The sequence below is a fragment of the Leucoraja erinacea genome, chromosome 1 (genome assembly GCF_028641065.1).
Source record: "Leucoraja erinacea ecotype New England chromosome 1, Leri_hhj_1, whole genome shotgun sequence".
Classification (NCBI taxonomy): domain Eukaryota; kingdom Metazoa; phylum Chordata; class Chondrichthyes; order Rajiformes; family Rajidae; genus Leucoraja; species Leucoraja erinaceus.
In genome coordinates, this window is record NC_073377.1 from 143,892,342 (window position 1) to 143,916,174 (window position 23,833).

General features: G+C 42.1%; 1 protein-coding gene across 1 annotated transcript in view; it reads left to right on the forward strand.

Moving 5' to 3' along the window:
• The window catches only part of LOC129702941 (tolloid-like protein 1), a 349,110-nt gene that overhangs the window by 274,078 nt on the left and 51,199 nt on the right, over nucleotides 1-23,833 (forward strand). The window contains exons 16-19 of the mRNA XM_055645048.1: nucleotides 1,179-1,339; nucleotides 10,554-10,734; nucleotides 18,417-18,542; nucleotides 23,549-23,676. Coding sequence (XP_055501023.1) covers nucleotides 1,179-1,339; nucleotides 10,554-10,734; nucleotides 18,417-18,542; nucleotides 23,549-23,676 — 596 coding nt within the window. The remainder of the gene's footprint in view (nucleotides 1-1,178; nucleotides 1,340-10,553; nucleotides 10,735-18,416; nucleotides 18,543-23,548; nucleotides 23,677-23,833) is intronic.

Below are 23,833 nucleotides of genomic sequence, written 5' to 3' on the forward strand. Positions count from 1 at the left end.
AAATCAATCCATCTTTAAGATGGGTTAAGATCTGATAGAATACTTTTTGGATGTACAGCTATTTTGATAATAACACAGAGATTATGAGAAAAGGCAATTTTTTGTTCACATAAAATATTCAAAACATTCACCTTTCTGCGTTTTTTGCTCTGCTTTAGCCCTTTTATGCAAAATTGATTAGTTTATTGGATTAGGTTTCAGTTTTTCCACTTTTCCAGCTTTCTTAGTTTAAACCGTTCTCCTCCAGAGGGATGATACTGAGATTTGAGCAAATATTGTGCCTGCATGTGAGGGTGAGGCAATAACGTAGACATTTACAGAAAATTTACCATGAATCACTGGATGACAACAACCCTCTGGTATCTCATCGAACAATAGGATATTTCTAAGGCAGAGATAGATAGATTCCTGATTAGTGTGGGTGTCAGGTGTAATGGGGAGAAGGCAGGAGAATGGGGTTTGGAGGGAGAGATAGATCAGCCTTGATTGAGTGGCAGAGTAGACTTGATGGGTCGAATGGTCCTGTCACTTATGACCTTAATAGTTAATAGAAATCCAAACTAATTGTAGCCCATCTCCAGTGCTGGGACATTCACAACTAAAGTAACTCTGCTTCTGCTGGGGGCAAACATATTAATACTTTGGAGGTTGGTTCTGGCACATTTCCTATCTGTTCCATACCAAGAGGAGCATTTATTACAAAGATTGGCAAGATGAGGCCATCAGTCATTCATATGTGCTGCTTCTATAATAATTAATAACTGGTCCCACTGGCCTTCTCACCGATGACTCTTTAAGCAATCAAAACTCAGTGCAAGTTATGGCCTGCAATGAGGATTACTTAAGTCACAGCTCAATCTACCTTGTGAAGAGATTCTAAAGTTAATGAGTCTTAAAATGATAAAGTGAGGAAACAGGCCCTTCGGCCTAACTTGCCCACACCGGCCAACATGTCCCAGCTACACTAGTCCCACCTGCCTGTGCTTGGTCCATATCGCTCCAAACTTGCCCTATCCATGTTAAGATGTTCCTTGCATGCCTATTTCTTCAATGCTAACATAGCACTTAGCTATTTAAATAACTACTTGTAATAACTGGCGAGTTGTTGTGTTGGTATTCATTCTTGTGGAGAGAAATTGAGTTTACAATTGAAATGGTGCTATTTTTTTTTATTTTAGCTGCCTGTGGAGGACTCCTATCAAAGTTAAATGGAACAATCACCACACCAGGCTGGCCAAAGGAATATCCTCCAAATAAGAACTGTGTTTGGCAAGTTGTGGCTCCCACCCAGTACAGGATCTCTATGCAGTTTGAATTTTTTGAGCTAGAAGGCAACGATGTAAGTAATCTAAACGTTATTGTATTACAAATTGAACATTCTTAATATTAGGTAAATATTAACCCATACAAGGTGACAAAGCTATATCAGAGGGCCATTGAGTCATACAGCATGGAAACAGGACCTTCAGCCCAACTCATCCATGCAGACCAAGTTCAATCTTCTAAGCTAGTCCCATTTGCCCGTGTTATAGTCATAGAGTGATACAGTGTGGAAACAGGCCCTTTGCCCCAACTTGCCCACACCGGCCAACATGCCCCAGCTACACTAGTCTCACCTGCCTGTGTTTGGTCCATATCCCTCCAAACCTGTCCTATCTAGGTATCTGTCCAACTGTTTCTTAAACGTTGGGATAGTCCCTGCCTCAACCACATCCTCTGGCAGCTTGTTTCATACACCCACCACTCTTTGTGTGAAAGGTCACCTCTCTGATTCTTATTAAATCTTTTCCCCTTCACCTTATGTGTTTGGCCCATATTCCTCCTAACCTTTCCTATCCATGTACCTGTTCAAAGTGCCTTTTAAATATTGTTCTAGTTCCTGCCTCAACTTCCTCCTCTGGCGGCACATTCCATAAATCCACCGAGAATCCTGCGAGAAAAAACTGCCCCTTAGGTTCCTACTAAATATTTCCATCTCATCTTAAATTTTATGTTCTCATTGTTTTGATTCCCCTACTCTGGGTAAAGGACTGTGCATTCACCTTATCTAGTACTATCATTATCTTATACATCTCTAAAAGATCATCCCTCATCCTCCTGCGGTCCAAGGAATGCAGTCCTTGCCTGTCCAACCTCTCTCATTAGCTCCGACCCTCAAGTCCTGGCGGCATCCTTGTACATCTTCCCTGCAGTTTTTCTGGCATTACAACATCCTTCCTTTTCTATTTGGTTGCATATCTCAACACTGCAGTGTTGGTATTATTAAAGTTAATGGAAAATCAGCTATTGGAAGAAGTGGTCACAACTAGAATGCTCATTTAGCATTAGGGAACAGGTCATATTACGTCACCATTTCCCAATATGCAATAGTAACAAATTATTTCATTTTAATATGTCATGCAATGCAGTTTTTCAACAGCTCTGTGAGTGCTTATGTCTTCCTCGTACCATCAACTTGATAAAGCAAATGGGCTGTGTTCTTTTCTGCATTTCAACAAATGCCTTCACAATTTCATTAGAGGCATTGTGCTGAACTTAATTGTACCCAACACAGTAAATTTAATTTGCCTTGAACTTTCTGTCCCAACATAAATATGTCCAGGTAATTTACCATATCTGTGCATAAGGTCTTGTTGATGAACTGAATTTCGGCACAAAAATAATATATATTAATTTAGAAATTTAGTTGTCTACTACATTGTAGATGCTACCTAATTTAACAATTTGCTTCGGGATGTTTTTGCATGACCCTCTGTACATAGGGCATAATTACCATGGAGGCCACTTGATTTATTTCCGTGAAGTCAATTAGTACGCTTCCTCAAATGCAAATAAATGGTTCACAAATTGCTCAGCCTGCAATTGCAAAGATAACAAGAAAGTGCAAGGTTAATGAACCTGACTTTTAGTCTGAAGAAAGGTCTCGACCCAACACGTCACCTATTTCTCCAGAGATGCTGCCTTCCCCACTGGGTTACACCAACTTTTTGTGTCCATCTTCGGTTTCAACCAGCATCTGCAGTTCCTTCCTGCACTGACTTTTCGACTGATTTTGGTTAAAGCTAGACTGATTTTCCCCAATCGGTGTTGCTTCAGCCTGACTTTTAGGTATTGAAGAATTTCAGGACCATCTCCCTGAGTCTGCCTGTGTCCTGCCAAATCCATTCAACCAGAATGTGCAGGAAGGAACTGCAGATGCTGGTTTAAACTGAAGATAGACACAAAATGCTGGAGTAACTCAGCGGGACAGGCAGCTTCTCTGGAGAGAAGGAATGGGTGACGTTTCGGGTCGAGACCCAGTCTGAAGAAGGGTGTTGTCTAGCCATTTGCCTAACCATTCAGACAGTAGACACAAGTAACTGCATATGCTGGTTTACAAAAAAAAGGCGAAAAATTGCTGAGGTAGCTCTAATGGGTTAGGCAGTATCTCTGGAGAACATGGATATGCAACGTTTCAGGTCAGGACCGTTCTTCAGACCAAAGAAGGATCCCGACCTAAGTTGCCACATCATCTATCCTCTCCACAGATGCTGCCTGATATACTGAGTTTCGCCAGGACTTTGTTTTTTGCCCAAGATTCCAGCATTTGCAGTTTTTTGAGTCTCAAGTTCTGATACTACTGGAAAGGCTGGTTATCTGAAATTGTTCAATTCAGTTGAAATTTAGTTGATTTCAGTGTTGATTTCTAATGGGCCTGTCCCACTTAGGCGACTGCAGGAGACTATGCAGTCGCCACATGTTCGCGGGTGGTTGCCGGGAAGTCGCCATCATGGTCGTGAGAAGTTCCCGCATTCTGGGAACTTGTGGCGGCCTCATTATGGTCATCGTGAATTTTTCACCATGTTGAAAAATTAGCGGTGACTAGAATGAAGCCACCATGGAGAGTAGCGCGAATTCTCGTGCCGTAGGTTGGTCGCCAGGAGGTCCTAGTGGGTTGCCAGGAGGTCAAAGGTTCTCGTAGGTTGTAGCCGGTGCTGACTGGTGACTTTCATTGGCTCATTGGGGAAAAAAAGTAAGCAGTAGTTTTCAGAACCAAGGATAACCGACCGGTAATGTTAATGTCCGCCGCGCTTCACGGCCGTGTATCCCTGGCTTCTTAAAAATTGTCTCCTTCTCCCTCCCTCTTCCCCCCCCATCCCTTCCCCCACCCCTCCTCCTTTTTTAAAGGACTTACTATACACTTTGCTTTAACCATTTTAATTACAGCGCCAACCTCCCTGTGTCTGTATCACCTTGACCTTGCACCATGGGAATTGCACTCAGACAGCGCTCGCCCCGCTTGCCCTGTCTCCCGGCTGCATAACGTGCTGATGAAAGAAGCAAAGCAATGTGTGTGTGTGTGTGTGTGTGTGTGTGTGTGTGTGTGTGTGTGTGTGTGTGTGTGTGTGTGTGTGTGTGTGTGTGTGTGTGTGTGTGTGTGTGTGTGTGTGTGCGTGCGTCACTGCGTGTTCCACTCTGACAGTCGCCGGTCCAGTTGCCGGCATTTCAGGAGACTGCCGGCAACTTGACAGTGGCCCGGCAGTCGCCTGAAAAACCGTCTAAGTACCGTCTGAAGTAGGACACAAAATGCTGAAGTAACTCAGTAGGACAGGCAGCAACTCTGGATAGAAGGAATGGGTGACATTTCGGGTCGATACACTTCTTCAATCTGAGGAAGGGTCTCGACCATGAAACATCACCCATTCCTTCCATCCAGAGATGCTGCTTGTCCCACTGAGTTAACTTCAGCATTTTGTGTCCTACTTCGGTGTAAAGCAGCATCTGCAGTTCCCTGTTAATCACCTAGCGAAGTTGGGTTGCGTAACTGACGGAAATGCAAGTGCGATCCAGGGATCCATGGAGGAGGTTGTGACGGAGGGGAAGTGCCTGATGGAGAAATCACATCGAAACTGAGGGATGTGATGAAGAAACATTAGGATATCAACACCTTTAGCACCATCAACATTTGCACCACAATCTCCCTTGGGCTCCACCCACTTGAAACCATGCCCTTTGTTCTCGCCTCCCCATCGCACTATGCTTGGTTTCTGAACTTGTCTTCTTCTGATGTAAGATCATCAATCCTGAAATGTTTCACTGTCCATATATAGTACCTGAAGAAGGGTCTCGACCTGAAACATCACCCATTACTTCCATCCAGAGATCCTGCCTTTTCCGCTGAGTTACTCCAGCATCTTGTGTCTATCTATGGTACCTGACCCATGAGTGTCTCCATCATTTTATGTCAGATTTCCAGGATTTTTTCTTTTGTTGCAGTTTCTTGGTTTTGTAGCCACTTAGAAGGCAAGAGGTTTGTTCTGGTCACATGAAAACTGCAATAAAGAAGTGTTTGTTTTGTAACTGCCACTTTACAGATGCTAAGTTGGTCTGCCAAGGTATATTTGCCCGGTCTTCAATCTAACATCAATTCTGCAGATAGATTAGGTCTGTTCACTATTCACTGTAGCACTCCCATTGTTGGCAATTCAACAGTGGCTATACATCACCTGGCAGGACTTTGTGTGCCTCTTCTCCCTTTGTTGTGACATCTCTTCATTGATCGATACTGGCCTTTGTAAGAATGCTCTATCTGTACATTCTTTGTCACTCATTGTCAAACAGATTGTGCTGCACGATGAATTAAAAAGGTAATTATCAAGAATTATCAATTTATTCTGCAGGGAGATGAATATTTATAGGTCTGCCCTTCATTAAAAGAAAGGATTCCGTGATCTAAAGCTCCTTGGGGAGAATTCCCATCGCGGAGAGTGCACATTGAAGCATGCAAACCTTAATATTCTGTCCAATGAATAAATGAAAAATTGTAGACGTTGAGCTCATGACTTTGTAAAATGCATTTTCAGTGACAGCCACTATCTGCTGGAACTGCTCGACTTTGTTTTAGTATTAGTTTTAGAGATACAGTGCGGAAACAGGCCCTTCGGCCCACTGGGTCCACACCGACCAGCGATCCCCGCTCATTAACACTACCTTACACCTGCACTAGGGACAATTTTTACACATACCAAGCCGATTATCCTACAAACATGCACATCTTTGGAGTGTGTGAGAAAACCGAAGATCTCGGAGAAAACCCATGTGGTCACGGGGAGAACATACAAACTCTGTACAGACTGCAGCCGTAGTCGGGATTGAACCCGGGTCTCTGGTGCCATAAGCGCTGTAAGGCAGCAACTTTACCGCTTTGCCACCGTGCCGCCTCGTGAGATGTACAAAAACAGGAGCTTTGAGGTGTAGGTTAACATAACAAAAAACAAATTACCGGTAAAAAGATTGCCACTCTGGCAACACATTTATAGAAAACGTAAATAAGTGTGAAGAACTAGAATACTTTGCTTAAGTTGGTACATAAATATAAATATAGAAATATACGTATAAATATACATATAATATAAATATAAATACACTCTTGGAAAGATGGTGTGATTATAACCTCAGCAAAATGAAAATCTGCAATGCATTTTCTTTTCCTGTGAAGTTGAGCTGTGGTATAATGTTAAGATTATTATTTGCTTATCTTTATTTGCTATTCTTATGTTCTATGGTTGTGGACCATCCTTCCACTTAGATAGATGAACTAAAAGACACTGATGCAGTTTCCTTGAGCTATTCATCATGGTGATGCATAGGTTATTTCAGTCAGGTCATACCTAGATTGTGCTAAGTAATGAAAATACTGCTGCAGCTGCTAGAGATTGGTTTTGTTTCTGAGGAACCTTTATGTAAAAACTATTGCATTTGCATTAACTTGGACTAGTATAAATTCGCAGAGCAAAGACAATTCTTTTTAGTTTCAACGTAGTTTATTGTCACGTGGTTATAGTTTGTAGGTAGAGTGGGAAGCTTTTTTTTGCATGTTAATCAATTGCAGAAAGTCAATACATGATGACAATCGATCCATTTACAGTGTACAGATGCATGATGAGGGTATAATGTTTAGTGCAAGGTAAGGATCAAAGATAGTGCGAGGTTTATCAAAGATGTAGATAGTAGTTCAGCACTGCTCTCTGGTTGTGGTAGGATGGTTCAGTTGGCTGATAACAGCTGGGAAGAAACTGTCCCTGAATTTGGAGGTGTGCGTTTTCACACTTCTATACCTTTTGCCTGATGGAATAGGGGAGAAGAGGGAGTGATAATAATGTAGACAATATAGGATAAATATACATAGGTAATATAAGATGGAGATGTAGGTTGGTTTTGGCAAAGATCCATTTTGTAACAGTAGATGGTATATATGCTGCTGCACTGGCCTTCATGGTAGTTCTTGTTTTTTCTGTCTGTAACAGTGGGAAGCTGCATCCTATAATTGGAGGTGTGATTTGGTGATAGTTTTGGTACATTCTTTACCTTTGCATGATGTAATAGGGGAGCTGAGGGAGTGGCCATGGCCCTTGAGTTTGCAGGGCCTTGCCAGCTGCAAAGCAAGGTGTATAATGGTAGTCAGAAGGGGGCTGGTTTGGTATGGTCAGGCTGCACCACAATTCACTGTATTTGTGCTGCTAAAGATGGAGGCAAACCAAGTGCATAATTGGTGCATGTTTATGTTGCATGACTGTGCAGACTGGTTATTGTAGTTTCTACTTGGGAGTGTATAAATTTAAATTTGTTATGTTTAAATTGGACAAAGTTTCTAGCAATTTAGTTTAAGCAGTATGTTGGTTAATAGGTGGTATCATGCCTGTAGGTTCTTAGTATTACAACTTTTTAGGCAGAGTTGTCAAACAATGGCAGCAATCAAGGCAAGATGCTAAGTGTTTTAACATGGATTTCTAAATAGGCAAGGGGTAGGGACATTCTTCTTGCAGCATTATTAATGCAAAGTGCGGTTCAAGGGAAGGTGAGGCCAAAAGATGTGTTTTTTTGGTTTGTAGAATAGGCAAGAAGGGTTCTTTTTTTAGGTAGTCACGTGGTTTGTTGCAACAGTCATTTTGAATTATTTAAGAGCAACTAGGGGCAGAGGTTGCATGGGTTGGATTGGCTGCCCTTTTTCGGGGGCAGAGGAATAAATTTTTGGCTTTCTATGTCATGAGGTGTGCAGTTTAATTCTTTGGGGGTTGGCCAGTTCCTAGGAAAGAGGTCCCTGAAGGTTAGTGTTTTGGAGGTACTTGGCTGTATTGTTTTGCCTGATGCCACGAGGCAAGGTATAAATGGAGAAGGGAGGTTGGTTTGTGTGATGGTCTGGGCTGCATCCACAATTCACTGTAATTTCTTGCTGTCTTGGATAGAGCTGTTCCCAAACCAAGCTGCATCCTGATAAAATGCATTCTATGGTGCATCTGTAGAAGTTGGTGAGAGTTGTATGGGGGCAGGCCAAACTTCCTAAGCTTTCTAAGGATGTAGACTTTGTAACTAGCTGTATTTTATAGGTATCATGCCTGTTTCTAATTCAAAAAATGGCAGGCAACAATTCAATAAGGGCAACATTGGGGAGCAGGCAAGGAGTAGGGAATTCTTCTTAGCTCATTTATTAACACTCATTTCACTTCCATTACAATTTTAAGTGGGTTTGTAAATAGGCAAGAAGGGAATGTGGTAAATGTCTTGCTGCAGATTCAATTTGGTATTATGCTTTAGGTCAGTGGTTCTTAACCTGGGGGTCGGAACCCCCATGGGGGGTTATTTGGGGCTTTATCGGGTGTCATGAAAGGGTCATAAATAACATATCCATTTGTTGAGCCCATTTTTACAAATTTACAGAGGTATTTACCACATACAGTATTTTGTTTGCGTATGCGCGTATGTATGCCAAAAAGGTTAAGAACCACTGCTTTAGGTTCTAGGATGATCTTTGGAATTTAATGTCTAAAAGGACAGAGCTTGTCACCACCAAGATTCTCCAATTGCTTAAAAGATGGGCCAGGAGAGAGTCAGAGTCATAGAGTGAAACAGTGTGGAAACAGACCCTTCAGCCCAACTTGTCCACATCAGCCACCAGGTCCCAGTTACACGAGTCCCACCTGCCTGCACTTGGTCCATATCCTCCAAACTTGTCCTATCCATGTACCCGTCGAACTGTTTCTTAATACTTTGTACATAGCAGGGATTTGAAAAGAAATGTTGCTCTTATTCTGCTCTGGTTACATCGTATCCTTCTGTCCGGATTGCTCTGACTGATCTAATGACAGTCTGCTTGCACAGTCATAGAGTCATAACGCATGGAACCAGGACCTTTGGCCCAACCTGTCCACGCCAACCAAGATGCCCCATCTACGCTAGTCCCACCTACCTGTGTTTAGCCCATATCCCTCTAAACCTTTTCTGTGTACCCACCCAAATCTCTTTTAAATGTTGTTATTGTACCTGTCTCAATGACCTCTGACGGCAGCTCGTTCCACATACCCACCAGCTTCTGTGTGAAAAAGTTGTCCCTCAGGCTCCTATTAATTTTTTCCCCCTCACCCAGCCATCTGGCAACGTGGCAAATTTCTTGCCCTTTTTATACTCGATCATCTAATTATTGTTTAACTTTTAGTGGTAACACACTTCAGGATGATGTCTATGTCAATGGCTGGTGTTGCAGTCAGTCTGAGAACTTGGCAACTATTGTTTGTGATACTAAAAATTATTTCCTCCATGTCAAAATAGAGCTTACTTTTCACCCCCCCTCCCCCCCACCTACACCCCTCCAATAAAAATACTCTTTCTTCTCTCTTTGCCCAAGAATGATTAATTTCGTACACTGCTTCTGCATATCTATCATTTGCCTTCTCCTGAGTTTAAACTCATGCACATCATGAGTGCATAAAATCATGAGAGGAATAGAGTGGGTAGATGCACAGAGTCTCTTTCCCAGAGTAGTGGAATCGAGGACCAGAGGACAGAGGTTCAAGGTGAAGGGGAAAAGATTTAATAGGAACCTGAGGGGTAACTTTTTCACACAAAGGGTGGTGGGTGTATGGAACAAGCTGCCAGAGGAGGTAGTTGAGGCTGGGGCTATCCCAACATTTAAGAAACAGTTAGACAGGCACATGGATAGGACAGGTTCGGAGGGATATGGACCAAGCGCAGGTGGGTGGGACTAGTGTAGCTGGGTCATTGTTGGCTGGGGTGGACAAGTTGGGCCGGAGGGCCTGTTTCCATGCTGTATCACTCTAAGACTCTATGATGCCGAATTGCATCAACAGTTCTCACTGTGATGGGTCATTCTCTCTGTTGATTACTCGTGGCACCATGGCTCCTCCTGTTCATTTTTTAAATGTTGCTTTTATGGCTTTTTTAATTAAAAACAGATATTGTACACGGTTAGACCTCTCAGTACATTCAATTTTCGATTGTACTTGATCCCATCCCTTGGATTAATGTTGAACACGATACATCTAAAGAAATGCATCAAGCAATGAATGATGTTCTACCCTCATCTTTCATCATGAATTATCAGTTGCAGGGTTTGAAGTTTCAACGGCTTTCTTTATATTTCCACACTTGATCAGCAAGCCGACACAATACTGAACGAACTTAAAAACACTAATGAATAAAAAGCAGACGATGGGTATATTCTCATGCATGCCATTCATACATGAAATAATCTGCTTGCTTATTTTTTTAAATATCAGATCTGCAAATACGATTATGTGGAGATCCGCAGTGGCCTTTCATCTGACTCCAAACTTCACGGAAAGTTTTGTGGGACAGAAGTGCCCGAGGTTATTACATCGCAATACAACAACATGAGGATTGAGTTCAAATCCGACAATACCGTTTCAAAGAAAGGTTTCAAGGCCCATTTCTTCTCAGGTATGTGGATCTTCTCAATGTGCAGCTGATCACAGTAGCCCTGGTAGAATGCAAAGTGCTGGGGTGACTCAGCAGGTCAGGCTACATCTCTGGAGGGCATGGATGGGTGGTGCTTCGGGTCGGGAAGCAGACTGAAAAAAGGCTCCAGTGTTTTGTGTTCTACGCAAGATTCCAGCATCTGCAATACCTTGTATCTACATTAATGCTGGCATGTTGTCGCGGTAGTACAGTGTCCTTGTTATTCTATTTATATCCGTGTCTTTATAATCTGAGCAGAGTTTTTATTATCCAGTCTGGGGTTGAAGTCCACACATTGATGCTCATGGATGAATAATGCACTAATCTGCAGTTTTGCTTCTGTGTTCACCTGAAGATTATTTTCAAGTAATTGAAAGAAATTCCTTGCACGATGTAAAGGGGCTGTCTCACTGTGGCAACCTAATTGGTGCGTTTAGAGGAGTTTAGGAGAGTTTGAAAAAGTGTCATGTTGAAGATCTCCTTCGAATATGTAGAAGACCTTCTTCAACCTCCTTCGACTATGTTGAAGACTAGCTTCGACCCGCTACAACAAGCTTCGGGAAAATTGGACACCGAACAGTGGAGAGTGAAGATGACCTCCTTCGATCTCTTTCGACTTCCCTTCGACTATGTTGAAGACTATCTACAACTACCTTTGATTACCTTTGACTACCCTTGATTACCTACGAATAACATGCTGACCTACTTCGGCTAAACCAACGAGTAAAAAAAATATTGATTTTTTGCATGACGACCTTTTTTTACTGGCGGGCATTTTTCAGCTTGTTGAAAAATACGCCACAACCTAGCTAAAGCCTCAAGTACATGGGAACCACTCTCGAGCATGAAGTAGAGTTATTCCTAGGACCTCGTGTCGACCATGCTGCAAGTATGAGTCGAGGGCAACCTCTTCTAAACTCTCCAATTAGGTCGCCGCATTGGGATAGCCCCTTAAACATTGACAGATGCTTTATAAAGGGCCGTAACATTGCACATTAAAACTTTGGGTAGGATGATGGGAGATGATTTGCCAATCTCACTGAGGAATGAGTGTGAGTTCCATCTTAGTTTAGTTTTTAGATACAGCGTGGAAACAGAGTCCACACCGACCAGCGATCCCCGCACATTATCTCTATCCTACACACACTCGGGACAATTTACACTTATGCCAAGCCAATTAACCAACAAAACTGTACGTCTTTGGAGTGTGGGAGGAAACCAAAGATATCGGAGAAAACCATGCGGTCACGGGCAGAACGTGCAAATTCCATACTGACAGCACCTGTAATCGGGATCGAACCTGGGTCTCCGGTGCTGCAAGCGCTGTAAGGCAGTAACTCTACCGCTGCGCCCACTGTGCTACCGTCTACCAAAAGAGGAGTTCTGGAGTGATACATCTTCCCTCCAGGATCCCTTTTGTGAAATATTGGGAGAACTCTTGAAGCAAATCACATCTCCCCTCGCCAGTAAATGTTGTGAATCAATTGGGAGAAAACTGCCGAAGGTTGTTAGCAACAGTAATGCAGCATTTCCTTCCAGATTACTTTTCTTCACTGGTCTTCACGCTTCCCATGTGATCTTCTGCCAGCTTTACTGGTTATGATAATGGATTATTTCATAAATCCTGTCACACTTAAGCACATGAGACCCTATTTGGAGTATTTATTTATTTGATAAATAAGCAGAACTGTCAAAAAACAAATCACAAGGGAGGTTACTATCCCTGAATTCACATGCCATCTCTTTAGAATGCAAAGCAACTAAGCTTGAATCAAGAAACAAATTGATTTTCTATATATTTGAACACTGTGTATGTTTTACATTTGTCCTTGGCCAAGGACATGCTTGGAACTGTTTATGTTGCACTTCTGATAAGTTGTATTGGTACAACTTTATTGGAGCAACTCTAACCTGATTTTTGGGTTAGTATGTTCATTTTTGCTTTTGTTCTAACCTGTAGAATTTGGCTCTGTGGCAAGTGCTTTAGATGCCAAACGTGTTGAGTTGCTTCCAAAATGGAATCCTAAACATATGTACAACATGATGCAAAGCTGGATGACATAGTGATGAGGGTTTCAGAATACTTAAAAAATATATATTTATTCATGACATGGGGGCATCATTGACAATTGAGTCATAGAGTGATACAGTGTGGAAACAGGCCCAACTTGCCCACACCGGCTAACATGTCCTAGCTACACTAGTCCCACCTGCCCGCGTTTGGCCCGTATCCCTCCAAACCTGTCCTATCCATATAACTGTCTAACTGTTTCTTAAATGTTGGGATAGTTCCTACCTCAACTACCTCCTCTGGCAACTTGTTCCATACACCCACCACCCTTTGTGTGAAAAAGGAACCCCATAGATTCCTAGTAAATCTTTTCCCCTTCACCTTGAACCAATGGCCTCTTGTCCTCAAGTTGCCTACTCTGGGCAAGATACAATGCTAACAGTTATTGTCAGTTGATTGCAGCCACAATTACAACATTTAGAAGACATTTGGCCAGGTACGTGGATCAGAGAAGCATAAAGGAATGTGGGTTTAATGCTGGTAAATGGGGTTAGCATAGTTTGGGATCAAGGTCATTGTGGAAAAGGTGGGATGAAAGGGCTTACTTCAGTGCTGTCTAATTCTGTTTGTATAAAAAGTAACACTTGGACCAAGTGTGTAGGAAGGAACTGTGGATGCTGGTTTAAACTGAAGGTAGACACAGAAAGCTGAAGTAACTCAGCATCTCTGGAGTAAAGGAACAGGGACGTTTCGGGATGAGGCCCTTCTTCAGACTTCTCGACCTGAATCATCACCTATTCCTTTTCTCCAGAGTTGCTGTTCAACCCGTTGAGTTACTCCAGCTTTTTGTGTCTATCACTTGGACCAAACTGGGTAAGGATTGCAAATTTACTTCCTTGGAGTACATAATTGAACCGAAACATGTCATGTCACTATCAAATATTTTATCATGTCTGCCAGCAACTTCTCCAGTGATGCTGCCTGACCCAATACGTTCACCATTTTGTGTCTATCGTTGGTGTAAAACAGCATCTGCAGTTCCTCCCTGTCCTCTCCATTACTGATGTTGGGCAAATTGGGCGCAGCTGGTAGAGTTGCTGCCTTACTCTACGGGTGCTGTCTGTACGGAGTTTGTACGTTCTCCCTATAATCTAGATAGGTTTGCCCCGAGATCTTCGGTTTCCTCCCACAATCCAAAGATGTACAGGTTTGTAGGTTCATTGGCATGGTAAATGTAAAAATTGTCCCTAGTGTGTGTAGGAAAGTGTTAATGTGCAGGGATCACTGGTCGGTGGGGACCCGGTGGGCCGAAGGGCCGGTTTCCGCACTGTATCTCTAAACTAAACTAATAATCTACAATCACCTGTTTACTCTCTACTTCTGTTTTTTTTTTTAAATTGGGGTCACATCAGTTTCGATCCTATGAAATTGATCCAGTCTCTGAAAAAAACTTGTAAATAACCTCAAATACATTCACTATTCCAGAACAACTTCCTTTAGTGTTCTGTGACACAGACTTGTGCGGGGTTTGTCGATACTTTATCCTTCAATATTCCTAAGGTCATTCTCCTGCAAGTAGAGAATTAATTTTTTACCTTCCTCTTCCTGAATCCTGTGATCCCCAACATTTCAGGAAAGTTATTTGTAATCTGCTACATTAAACCTGAACAGAGTGAGATTCTCTTGGGTAAACACAAAATGCTGGAGTAGCTCAGCGGGTGAGGCAGCACCTCTGGAGAGAAGAAATGGGTGACGTTTTGGGTCGAGACCCTTCTTCAGACTCTGCCTTGGGTCGAGACCCTTCTTGGTATGTCTACTTTGAAAAAGTTCTCCTCAGGGTATGTCTACTTTGACGAAGTTCTGCAATCGTAGTGTACTAATTCCTATTTTATACTTAAAGCAATTATTTTTAATTTAATTTACTTTAGTTTAGTTTAGTTTACTTTAGTTTAGAGAGTAAGCTGAAACGGTACCTTTGGTCCACCGAGTCCGCACCGACCAGCACATTAACACTATCCTACACACACTCGGGACAAATTATATTTATGCCAAGTCAATGAACCTACAAACCTGTATGTCTATGGACTGCGGGAGGAAACCAAATATCTCAGAAAAAACCCACGCAAGTCATGAGGAGAACGTACAAACTCCGTACAGCCAGCACCCGTAGTCGGGATCGATCCCGGGTCTCCGCCGCTGCAAGCGTTGGAAGGCAGCAACTCTACCGCTGCGCCACCGTGCCACCCTAAAGAACACCACCAACAAATTAGACAAATCTGAATTCCCCATCACCAAATGATGTTGACGTATAAGCATCGTATAATCAAGTATAAGAACAGGAAATTGCAAGATATGGTTTCACCAGTATGTAAGGATTTGAAGAAGAATGAAATATGATAGTCCAACGCTTGCCACAGTTGTACAGGATGCAATTTCTGATTATAATCACAAGATTTTAATTCTCTGAGCAGTGTAAATGGCTGTATCAAATATCCACATGGCTTATCATTTGTGCAGACATTTTAAAGGAAATATCTGCATGTATGAAGTAAAAATGTTCATTTATCACAGACACTGGGATTTCTGTTTCAAATACTTTTGAAACTTTTAACTAGTGATGACTGCTGGCCTAATTTAAATGAAAGGACATTTTAAATAGAGCATTTAGTCATTGGATTATCCCGTGGCATTTCTTCATTCAGTTAAACGTGTGTATCTTCTTGTCAGTTATCTCCTATTGCTCCTTAATATCTATCCACAAGGTCAGACTGTTCGACTTTCTGATTTTTTTTTACAATCTTCCTGATGTAGACACATTGAGGAAAATGACAACGTCTAAGGAACCAACCTTAGATTTTCTGTTTTGTGTGACTTTAGAGACCATCTTTGCGATTGAGAAGAATCATTCGCAGAGATGATTAGCCCCTCAAGAGCATCAGATGCTGTTGCCAACTATAAATATAAAACAAAACTGTTTTTGTTAAATTAACTCAGTGCTTGCAGCTTAACAAATTCTTAACTGTACAACTGCAGAACTCTTCAAGGCACTGAGAAAATGTATTCATATTCTCAAGTGTGAAGGGAAACATAAATCATTGGTGTCAAGTTTTTATTCTGAAGCCATTTCCTTGTGGGATTCACAGATATTAAGTTGGCTTATGTACCCCTCCATTGATACATGGAAAAGTAATGCTGCTGGGCAATTGGAATCAGTTCACCAAGAGCATTGTCTCCATATAAAGGCACAGCGGTAGAGTTGCTACCTTACAGTGCTTGCAGCACCAGAGACCCGGGTTCGATTCTGACTACGGGTGCTGGAGTTTGTACGTTCTCCCCGTGACCTGCGTGAGTTTTCTCCGGCTGCTTCGGTCCCCCCCCCCCCCCCCCCCCCCCCCCACACTCCAAAGATGAGAAGGGAAAGGGTTAAAAGGGGCCTAAGGGTCAACGTTTCCACTGAAAGGACGGTGGGTATACGGAATGAGTGCCAGTGGAAGGAGTTGAAGCTGGGACTATACTAGCATTTAAAAGACATTTGGATAAGTGCATGGATGGAAAAGCTTTAGATGGACATGGGCCAAATGCAGGCAAATGGTGTCAGCTTGGTTGAATGGTGTCAGCCTGCTGTATAACACTGTCATTCTATGCCATCTGACCTACTCTTGAATAATGAGTGGACTGTGTACTGAACCCTTGGGACTTCTGAACAATATTATAAATAAATAATTAAATTAGTTAAATAATTATAATTCAGGTAGCTCAGTAAAATTAAAGGAAAGGATCAGTTCCTCACCCATCACTGATCTTTTTGTTTATTTAATCAGAGCCTATATATGAAAACGGGCGGCATGATGGCACAGCGATAGAGTTACTGCCTCACAGCACCCGAGATCCACGTTCGATCCTGACTATGGGTGCTGTCTGTACGGAGTTTGTACGTTCTCCCTGTGAGCTGTGTGGGTTTTTTCAGAGATCTCCTGTTTCCTCTCGCACTCCAAAGACATACAGTTGTTTTGGCTAAATGGCTTGGTAAAACTGTAAATTGTCCCTAGTGTGTGTGTGTGTGTGTAGACAGTGTTAATGCACTGAGATCACCGGTCGGTGCGGACTCGGTGGGCCGAAGGGCCTGTTTCCATGCTGTATCTCTGAACTAAACAAAAAAAATAATGTGATTATTTTGTGAACGAGCATGAAATTTGCTAATTGAAGGAACAAGCGGCACACATTCATCTCTGGTGCTATCATAATACGTTTTCTTTCACAGACTGGGAAGCACCATGCAAAGAGAGAATTTTTATTTTTGAATCCTGCAAGAACCTGCTGCAGGTTTCCCTTTCCAGCCGAGTAGGTATTATAGACAGACTGGCGACCTCTGACAGATTCAGAGGTACGACCATATGTCCTCTGACTGGCTGACATTTAACAGTAATTCTCGTCACTTGTGGCCTGACGCATCCATTGAAAACTGTTAGACTGGTTTCTGTGAATATGCTTCTGTCCCGTGATAATCCGTTTATATAAACTAAATTATTCCACCTCTGCAATACCTGCGCTGATCTGACTACATCACCCCTCAAGAATGCCGCTTTCTAAAGCTGCAAATTAACAATAAACACGTTGTTGGACAACTATACTTTGTGTTACTACACACCAAACTACAACGTACTTTTCATCTTGTAAACTTATTGAAATTAATCCTCCTGCCTACGTGTTTCTAATTTTCTGCCCACCTACATTTAAATTATTATTCTTATCAGTGCTAAATACAAACATGTTGATTTGTCGTGTAGTGTTCAGACCAAGCATCGTCATCATGTTGCAGCACTTGAGATTTTTACTCTGTAATTTTTGTTCTCTGAGATCCTCACATCTAGTTTTCAACAGCTGCCCGAGAGTCTCAGTTCACAACATGCAGAAGTGATTAAATAAAAAAAACGCCTTGCATTATGGAACTGAGTGTCAGAAACAGTCTGCCAGTTTTGACCAAATGGATGAACTGCCCTTGCCTGATATGACAACTCTTGTAGAGAGATGGGAGCTAACTGCCACTTACTGGAATGACTGCTAATATTATTACAGCTTTTCTCCCCTGCAGCGAGTTTGTGGCTGTTTTATGTAGATTCCAAGGAGTATATCTTCTGTGCTAACCTTTGCTACATTCTAACACAATGACACCTTTTGTTTTAAAGGAATTTAGTTTAACCGAGTGTGATTTCTTTTACTAAATACTTCCTTGATCGGTCATTCTGTTTGAAGAAAATAGAGCATCTTCCGGTAGTTCTTAACTGCTGCTTAATCTGTGTGTTTCTGAAATCAGATTCATTCAAGCAAAATGCACTGCTGCACACTTTAAAGTTACAGATGGTTTAACAGAGCAAGGCAGAGTCTTACTGAGGAGACTATCGAGAACTTGAAGCCATTGCCAAATCCAAAGCTTCTTCCCCGATCTGCTTGATGGATTGGCAATTTTAGGTGAAAGTGCAAGCTTAATAATGAATAGGTACAGCTAAAGTAGAAGGCGTCATGGACAGTTGTGCCTATACTTTAGTTTACCTTGTTCTGGATGAACACACATGCGTGGTTTAATTCTGACTGTGTGTTTGGGCTCGGAATTTATAAATGCATGATGTATGATCCCTCTCTGCCCTTTTCACAGATAAAGACGAATGTTCCAAAGACAATGGAGGCTGTCAACATGAGTGTGTCAATACCATAGGCAGTTATGTTTGTCAGTGCCGAAACGGATTTGTACTACATGAAAACAAACATGATTGCAAAGAAGGTATGTGTTGATTTGGCTGCTTAGCCAAATGCATTTATTCATTTGATAGTTAAATCAATGTGAATTGATTTAATAACTCAGGAGATTAATTCTCAGCTGCCTTAGAGCACAGCATTGCAGCAGGAAATTCTGGGAACAGCCTGAGGAGAAGGAAGAAGAGATAGTGGTGTTTTATCAGATTTGATGGTCATTGTAATCAAATGTTAAGACTGTTCTCCTCCCCGGATTTATATGTGATATGCTCAGTATTTCCAGCATTTTGTTATTTCAGATTTGCTTCAGAGGTTACGGGGAGACTGGGGTTAGGAGGGAGAAACTACTCCTATTCCTTATGACCTTATTGTCATTGAAATATCAGTTCTTAACCTCCTTTGTGGGATTTGTGAATGACGTAGCACCTCAGGTTTAACAATCACTGCATGAATGTCCTTCTGTGGATTAGTCTAAAATAATTTAGAAGCAAGTCCCTTTTTTTAATGCCTTACAGAGATGTTGAACAGAATTTTTAAAAGATTTTTCTCTGGTTATCTTGTTAAAACCCAAGGACATTTAAATGTAGTTCAAATTCAGTTGGCCAATAGTAGTGATCATCTGTGTGCATTATTTTAACCACAATGGTCCAAGCCTTATCTCCATTCAATAAGAAATTGAGCCATTCTTGGGAGGCACAGTGGCACACCTTACAGCGCTTGCAGTGCCGGACACCCGAGTTCGATCCCGTCTGTACAGAGTTTGTACGTTCTCTCTGACCCAGTGGGTTTTCTCCAAGATCTTAGTTGCCTCGCACGCTCCAAAGATGTAAAGGTTTGTAGGTTAATTGGCTTGATGTAAGTGTAAATTGTCCCTAGTGTGTGTAGGATAGTGCTCATGTGTGGGGATCGCTGGTCGGTGTGAACTCGGTGGGCCGAAGTGCCTGATTCCGCGCTGTATCTCTAAACTAAACTAAAAAAAATGGAAACCAAACAGTTAAATCGACTAAATCGGCTAAAATCCAACCTTGGCAATCCCAAGCACTTATACATAATGCCTGAAAATGAATTGTTTAATTTGAAATAGGTCTTAGGAAGCCTCTCGAAAGTCTTCTGATATGTGATGGGTAACATTTATTGCTGCATGCTTCATCGCATCTGAGCTAGGTTAGGAAGATCTGTAACAGCTGGTAAACTGCGTGTAACACACAGCTGAATTTCCACTGTGTTGTCCCAATGGATGGAGATTCCTGCTGGGACTGCAACATAGAAAATCAGTCATCACGCTAGCAGCAACAACATATTCCTGCCACATTTACTCCCGAAAAGGGAAGGCTGAGGATTGATCTGCCAAGGGATATATGAAGTTTGATGCAGAGGATGTTTTCACATGTGCGAAACAAGACTGGGGGCCGCAGATATTAAAGAATTACGAATATAAATAAATAATGAATTATTGAGATAATCGTGTACACAGGCCTAACATTTGAAAGGCTTAACATCTGAAGGGCATGGAAAGGATGCTTATAGTAATGGCAGATTCTAGAACCAGAGGACACAGCATCAAAATAAAAGGATGTATCTTCAGTGGAGATGAGGAGGAATTTCTTTAGCCAGAGGGTGGTGAATCTGGGGCGTGCATTGCCACAGACGGCTGTGGAGACCAAGTCATTGGGTATTTTTAATGCAGTGGTTCATAGATTCTTAATTAGTAAGGGTGTCAAAGGTAATGGGGAGAAGGCAGGAAAATGGGGTTAAGGGGGGAAAATAGATGAGCCATGATTGAATGGTAGAGTGGACTTGATGGGCTGAATGGCCTAATTCTGCTCCAATCTCGTATAGTCTTATCCCTCCCTCCTGAGTAATTAACCTCTTATAACCGGCTCTTCAATTAGTTTGGAAAGCCCTACATTTACTCTCTTAAATTGTTAATTGTCCTTTGCTGGCAAGACCAAATGACCAGTCTTGAGAGTAGAAACAAGGACCTGCAGATGCTGGTTTACCAAGGAGAGACACAAATTGCTGGAATATGTAACTCGATAGATCAGGCACCATGGATAGGTGATGTTTCGGGTCTGGACCCTTCAGGTCCGAAAGGATTCGTCCTAAAACATCATCCATCCATGGTCTCAGGGGATACTGCCAGACAACGCTGAGTTAGTCCAGTATTTTGTGTCTTGGGAGCCTGGAGCATTGAAATATTACCAACATAGAGAAAATAGTGTTGAAAACAAATTTTACGTGGAGCAGGCATATCACTGGAGTGAAAAACTGCGCTTGCTGAAACAGGCAGCACAGTGGAGTAGCAGTAAAGCTACGGCCTTACAGCGCCAGAGGCGGAGTTTGTTCGTTCTCCCCGTGACCTGAGTGGGTTTTAACTGAGATCTTTGGTTTCCTCCCACACTCCAAAAGACGTTGAGGTTTGTAGGTTAATTGGCTTGGTATAAGTGTAAAATTGTCCCTAGTGCGTGTAGGATAGTGTTAATGTGCGGGGATCGCTGGGCGACACGGACTCGGTGGGCCGAAGGGCCTGTTTCTGCGCTATATCTCTAAACTAAACTAAGGAGTAGACTCTGAGCCTGCACAACCTTTCCCTATAGCTCACACCATCTATTCCTGGCAACATCCTCGTAAATCTTCCCTGTACCCTTTCAAGCTTGACAACATCTTTCCTATAACATCTGCCCAGAACTGAACACAATACTCTAAATGTGGCCTCGCCAATGTCTTAAACAACTGCATCATGACCTCCCAATTGTGCTCAATACTCTGACTAAGAGCTTTACCAATGGAACGGCTCTACCAACTGTGCCAATGTGCCACCTTTGATTTTGATTCTGTCAATTATTTTTGTCCTGTATTATAAAAAAAGACATCGGAGTTTCTATTGAGCTAGCAGAAAGTTGTGAATCTGCGGAATTCGCTGCTTCAGAAGGTAGTGGAGGCCAATTCTCTAGATGCTTTCAAGAGACAGTTAGATAGAGCTCTTAAAGATAGCAGAGTCAGGGGATAAGACGAGAAGGCAGGAACGGGACACTGATTTTGGATGATCAGCCAAGATCATCATTGAATGGTGGTGTTGGCTCAAAGGGCCGAATGGCCTACTCCTGCACATATCGTCTATTGTCTATCATAAACAAAATTAACATTTCCTTGCTGATATTCAAGGCACAGCTTTGGAGGCTTTTACTGTTGGATTTAAAATTCAGCAGATATTCGGGTGACTTCTGAGACAAAGACAGCTGGAATACAGCAGAGGGAAAATGCTGTTGTTCATCTACTAGATTGAATAGTCCATTTGGCTTACATTAATCTTCTTCTGCTCATTAAAGCTTTGCTCCTGTGAATAGGCTCTGCCGTTTTTATAAAAAAATAGACAATAGGTGCAGGAGTAGGCCATTCAGCCCTTCGAGCCAGCACCGCCATTTAATGTGATCATGGGTGATCTTCCGCAATCAGTACCCCGTTCCTGCCTTCTCCCCATATCCCTTGACCGCTATTTTTAAGAGCCCTATCTAGCTCTCTCTTGAAATTGTCCAGAAAGCCGGCCTCCTCTGCCCTCTGAGTAAGAGAATTCCACAGGCTCACAACTGTGTGAGAAAAAGTGTTTCCTTGTCTCCTTACCCATTATTCTGAAACTGTGGCCCCTGGTTCTGGACTCCCCCAACATCGGGAACATGTTTCCTGCCTCTAGCGTATCAAAACCCTTAATAATCATATATTTCAATAAGAAACCCTCTCATCCTTCTAAACTCCGGAGTATACAAGCCCAGCCACTCCATTCTCTCAGCATATGACAGAACCTTGTAAACCTACGCTGCACTCCCTCAATAGTAAGAATGTTCTTCCTCAAATTAGGGGACCAAAACTACACACAATACTCCAGGTGTGGTCTCACTAAGGCCCTGTACAACTGCAGCAGGGCCCCTTTGCTCCTATACTCAACTCCTATTGTTATAAAGGCCAACATGCCATTCGCTTTCTTCACTGCCTGCTGTACCAGCATGCTTACTTTCATTGACTGATGAACAAGGACCCCCAGATCCTGTTGTACCCTTTTCCCAACTTGACACCATTTAGATAGTAATCTGCCTTCCTGTTTTTGCTACCAAAGTGGATCTCACATTTATCCACATTAAACTGCATCTGCCATGCATCTGCCCACTCCCCCAACCTGTCCAGGTCACCCTGCATTCTCATAGCATCCTCCTCACAGTTTGCACTGCCACCCAGCTTTGTGTCATCTGAAAATTTGCTAATGCTACTTTGAATCCCTTCATCTAAATCATTGATGTATATTGTAAATAGCTGCAGTCCCAGCACTGAGCCTTGTGGTACCCTTGCTGTGTCGGCTCCGAGATTGTGGAATGAATTGTCTCTGCACGTTAAACAGGCCCCTTCTCTAGCTGTTTTTAAGTCACTCCTGAAGACATATCTATTCTCCGTGGCCTTTGTAGACCAGTGAGGTGTTGAATTGTTTATTAACTTTATTTGCTTGGTTTTGCTGCGTTGTTCGTACTCGTGTTTTATGTTTTTTTAATTTATTGTTTGGATTTTTGTATGTAATTTATGCGCCTCGTGTTAGTTGTATGTTCTGTTGTTCTGCCTGTTTTATGATGTCTTGCTTGTTTTCTTTTTTCTGTACAGCACTTTGGTCAGCTTTGGTTGTTTTTAAGGTGCTTAACAAATAAAGTTATTATTATTATTATTACCCCACTAGTCACTGCCTGCCATTCTGAAAGGGACCCGTTAATCCTACTCTTTGTTTCCTGTCTGCCAACCAATTTTCTATCCATGTCAGCACTTCCCTTAATACCATGTGCCCTAATTTTGCCCACTAATCTCCTATGTGGGACCTTATCAAATGCTTTATGAAAGTCCAGGTACACTACATATCCACTACTTATTGATAACATTACAGTGATTTGCTGGGACTCTGTTTATGAGTAAATTTATTTTGTTATTTATATGCAAAGTGTCTTGATTTTAACACTGCTCTGCTGATGAACTAATTGGCGATGTTGCTTTCTATTCCAGCGGAATGTGAACACAGGATTTACAGCGCCACTGGTCCCATCACAAGTCCCAATTGGCCTGATAAATATCCTAGTCGCAAAGAATGTACCTGGGAGATCTCTGCAACTCCAGGCCAAAGAGTGAAGATTGTAAGTTTATGAATGGAAAATATAATATATTTTAATATTAGCACCAGATAGAAGAGCTGGTTATCATATTATACTTCATGACTAGGCTAACCTTAAAAATGTCAATACCCTGCCACAAAATTATTTTCTCTAATTTTTCTGTAAAATGTGTAGATGA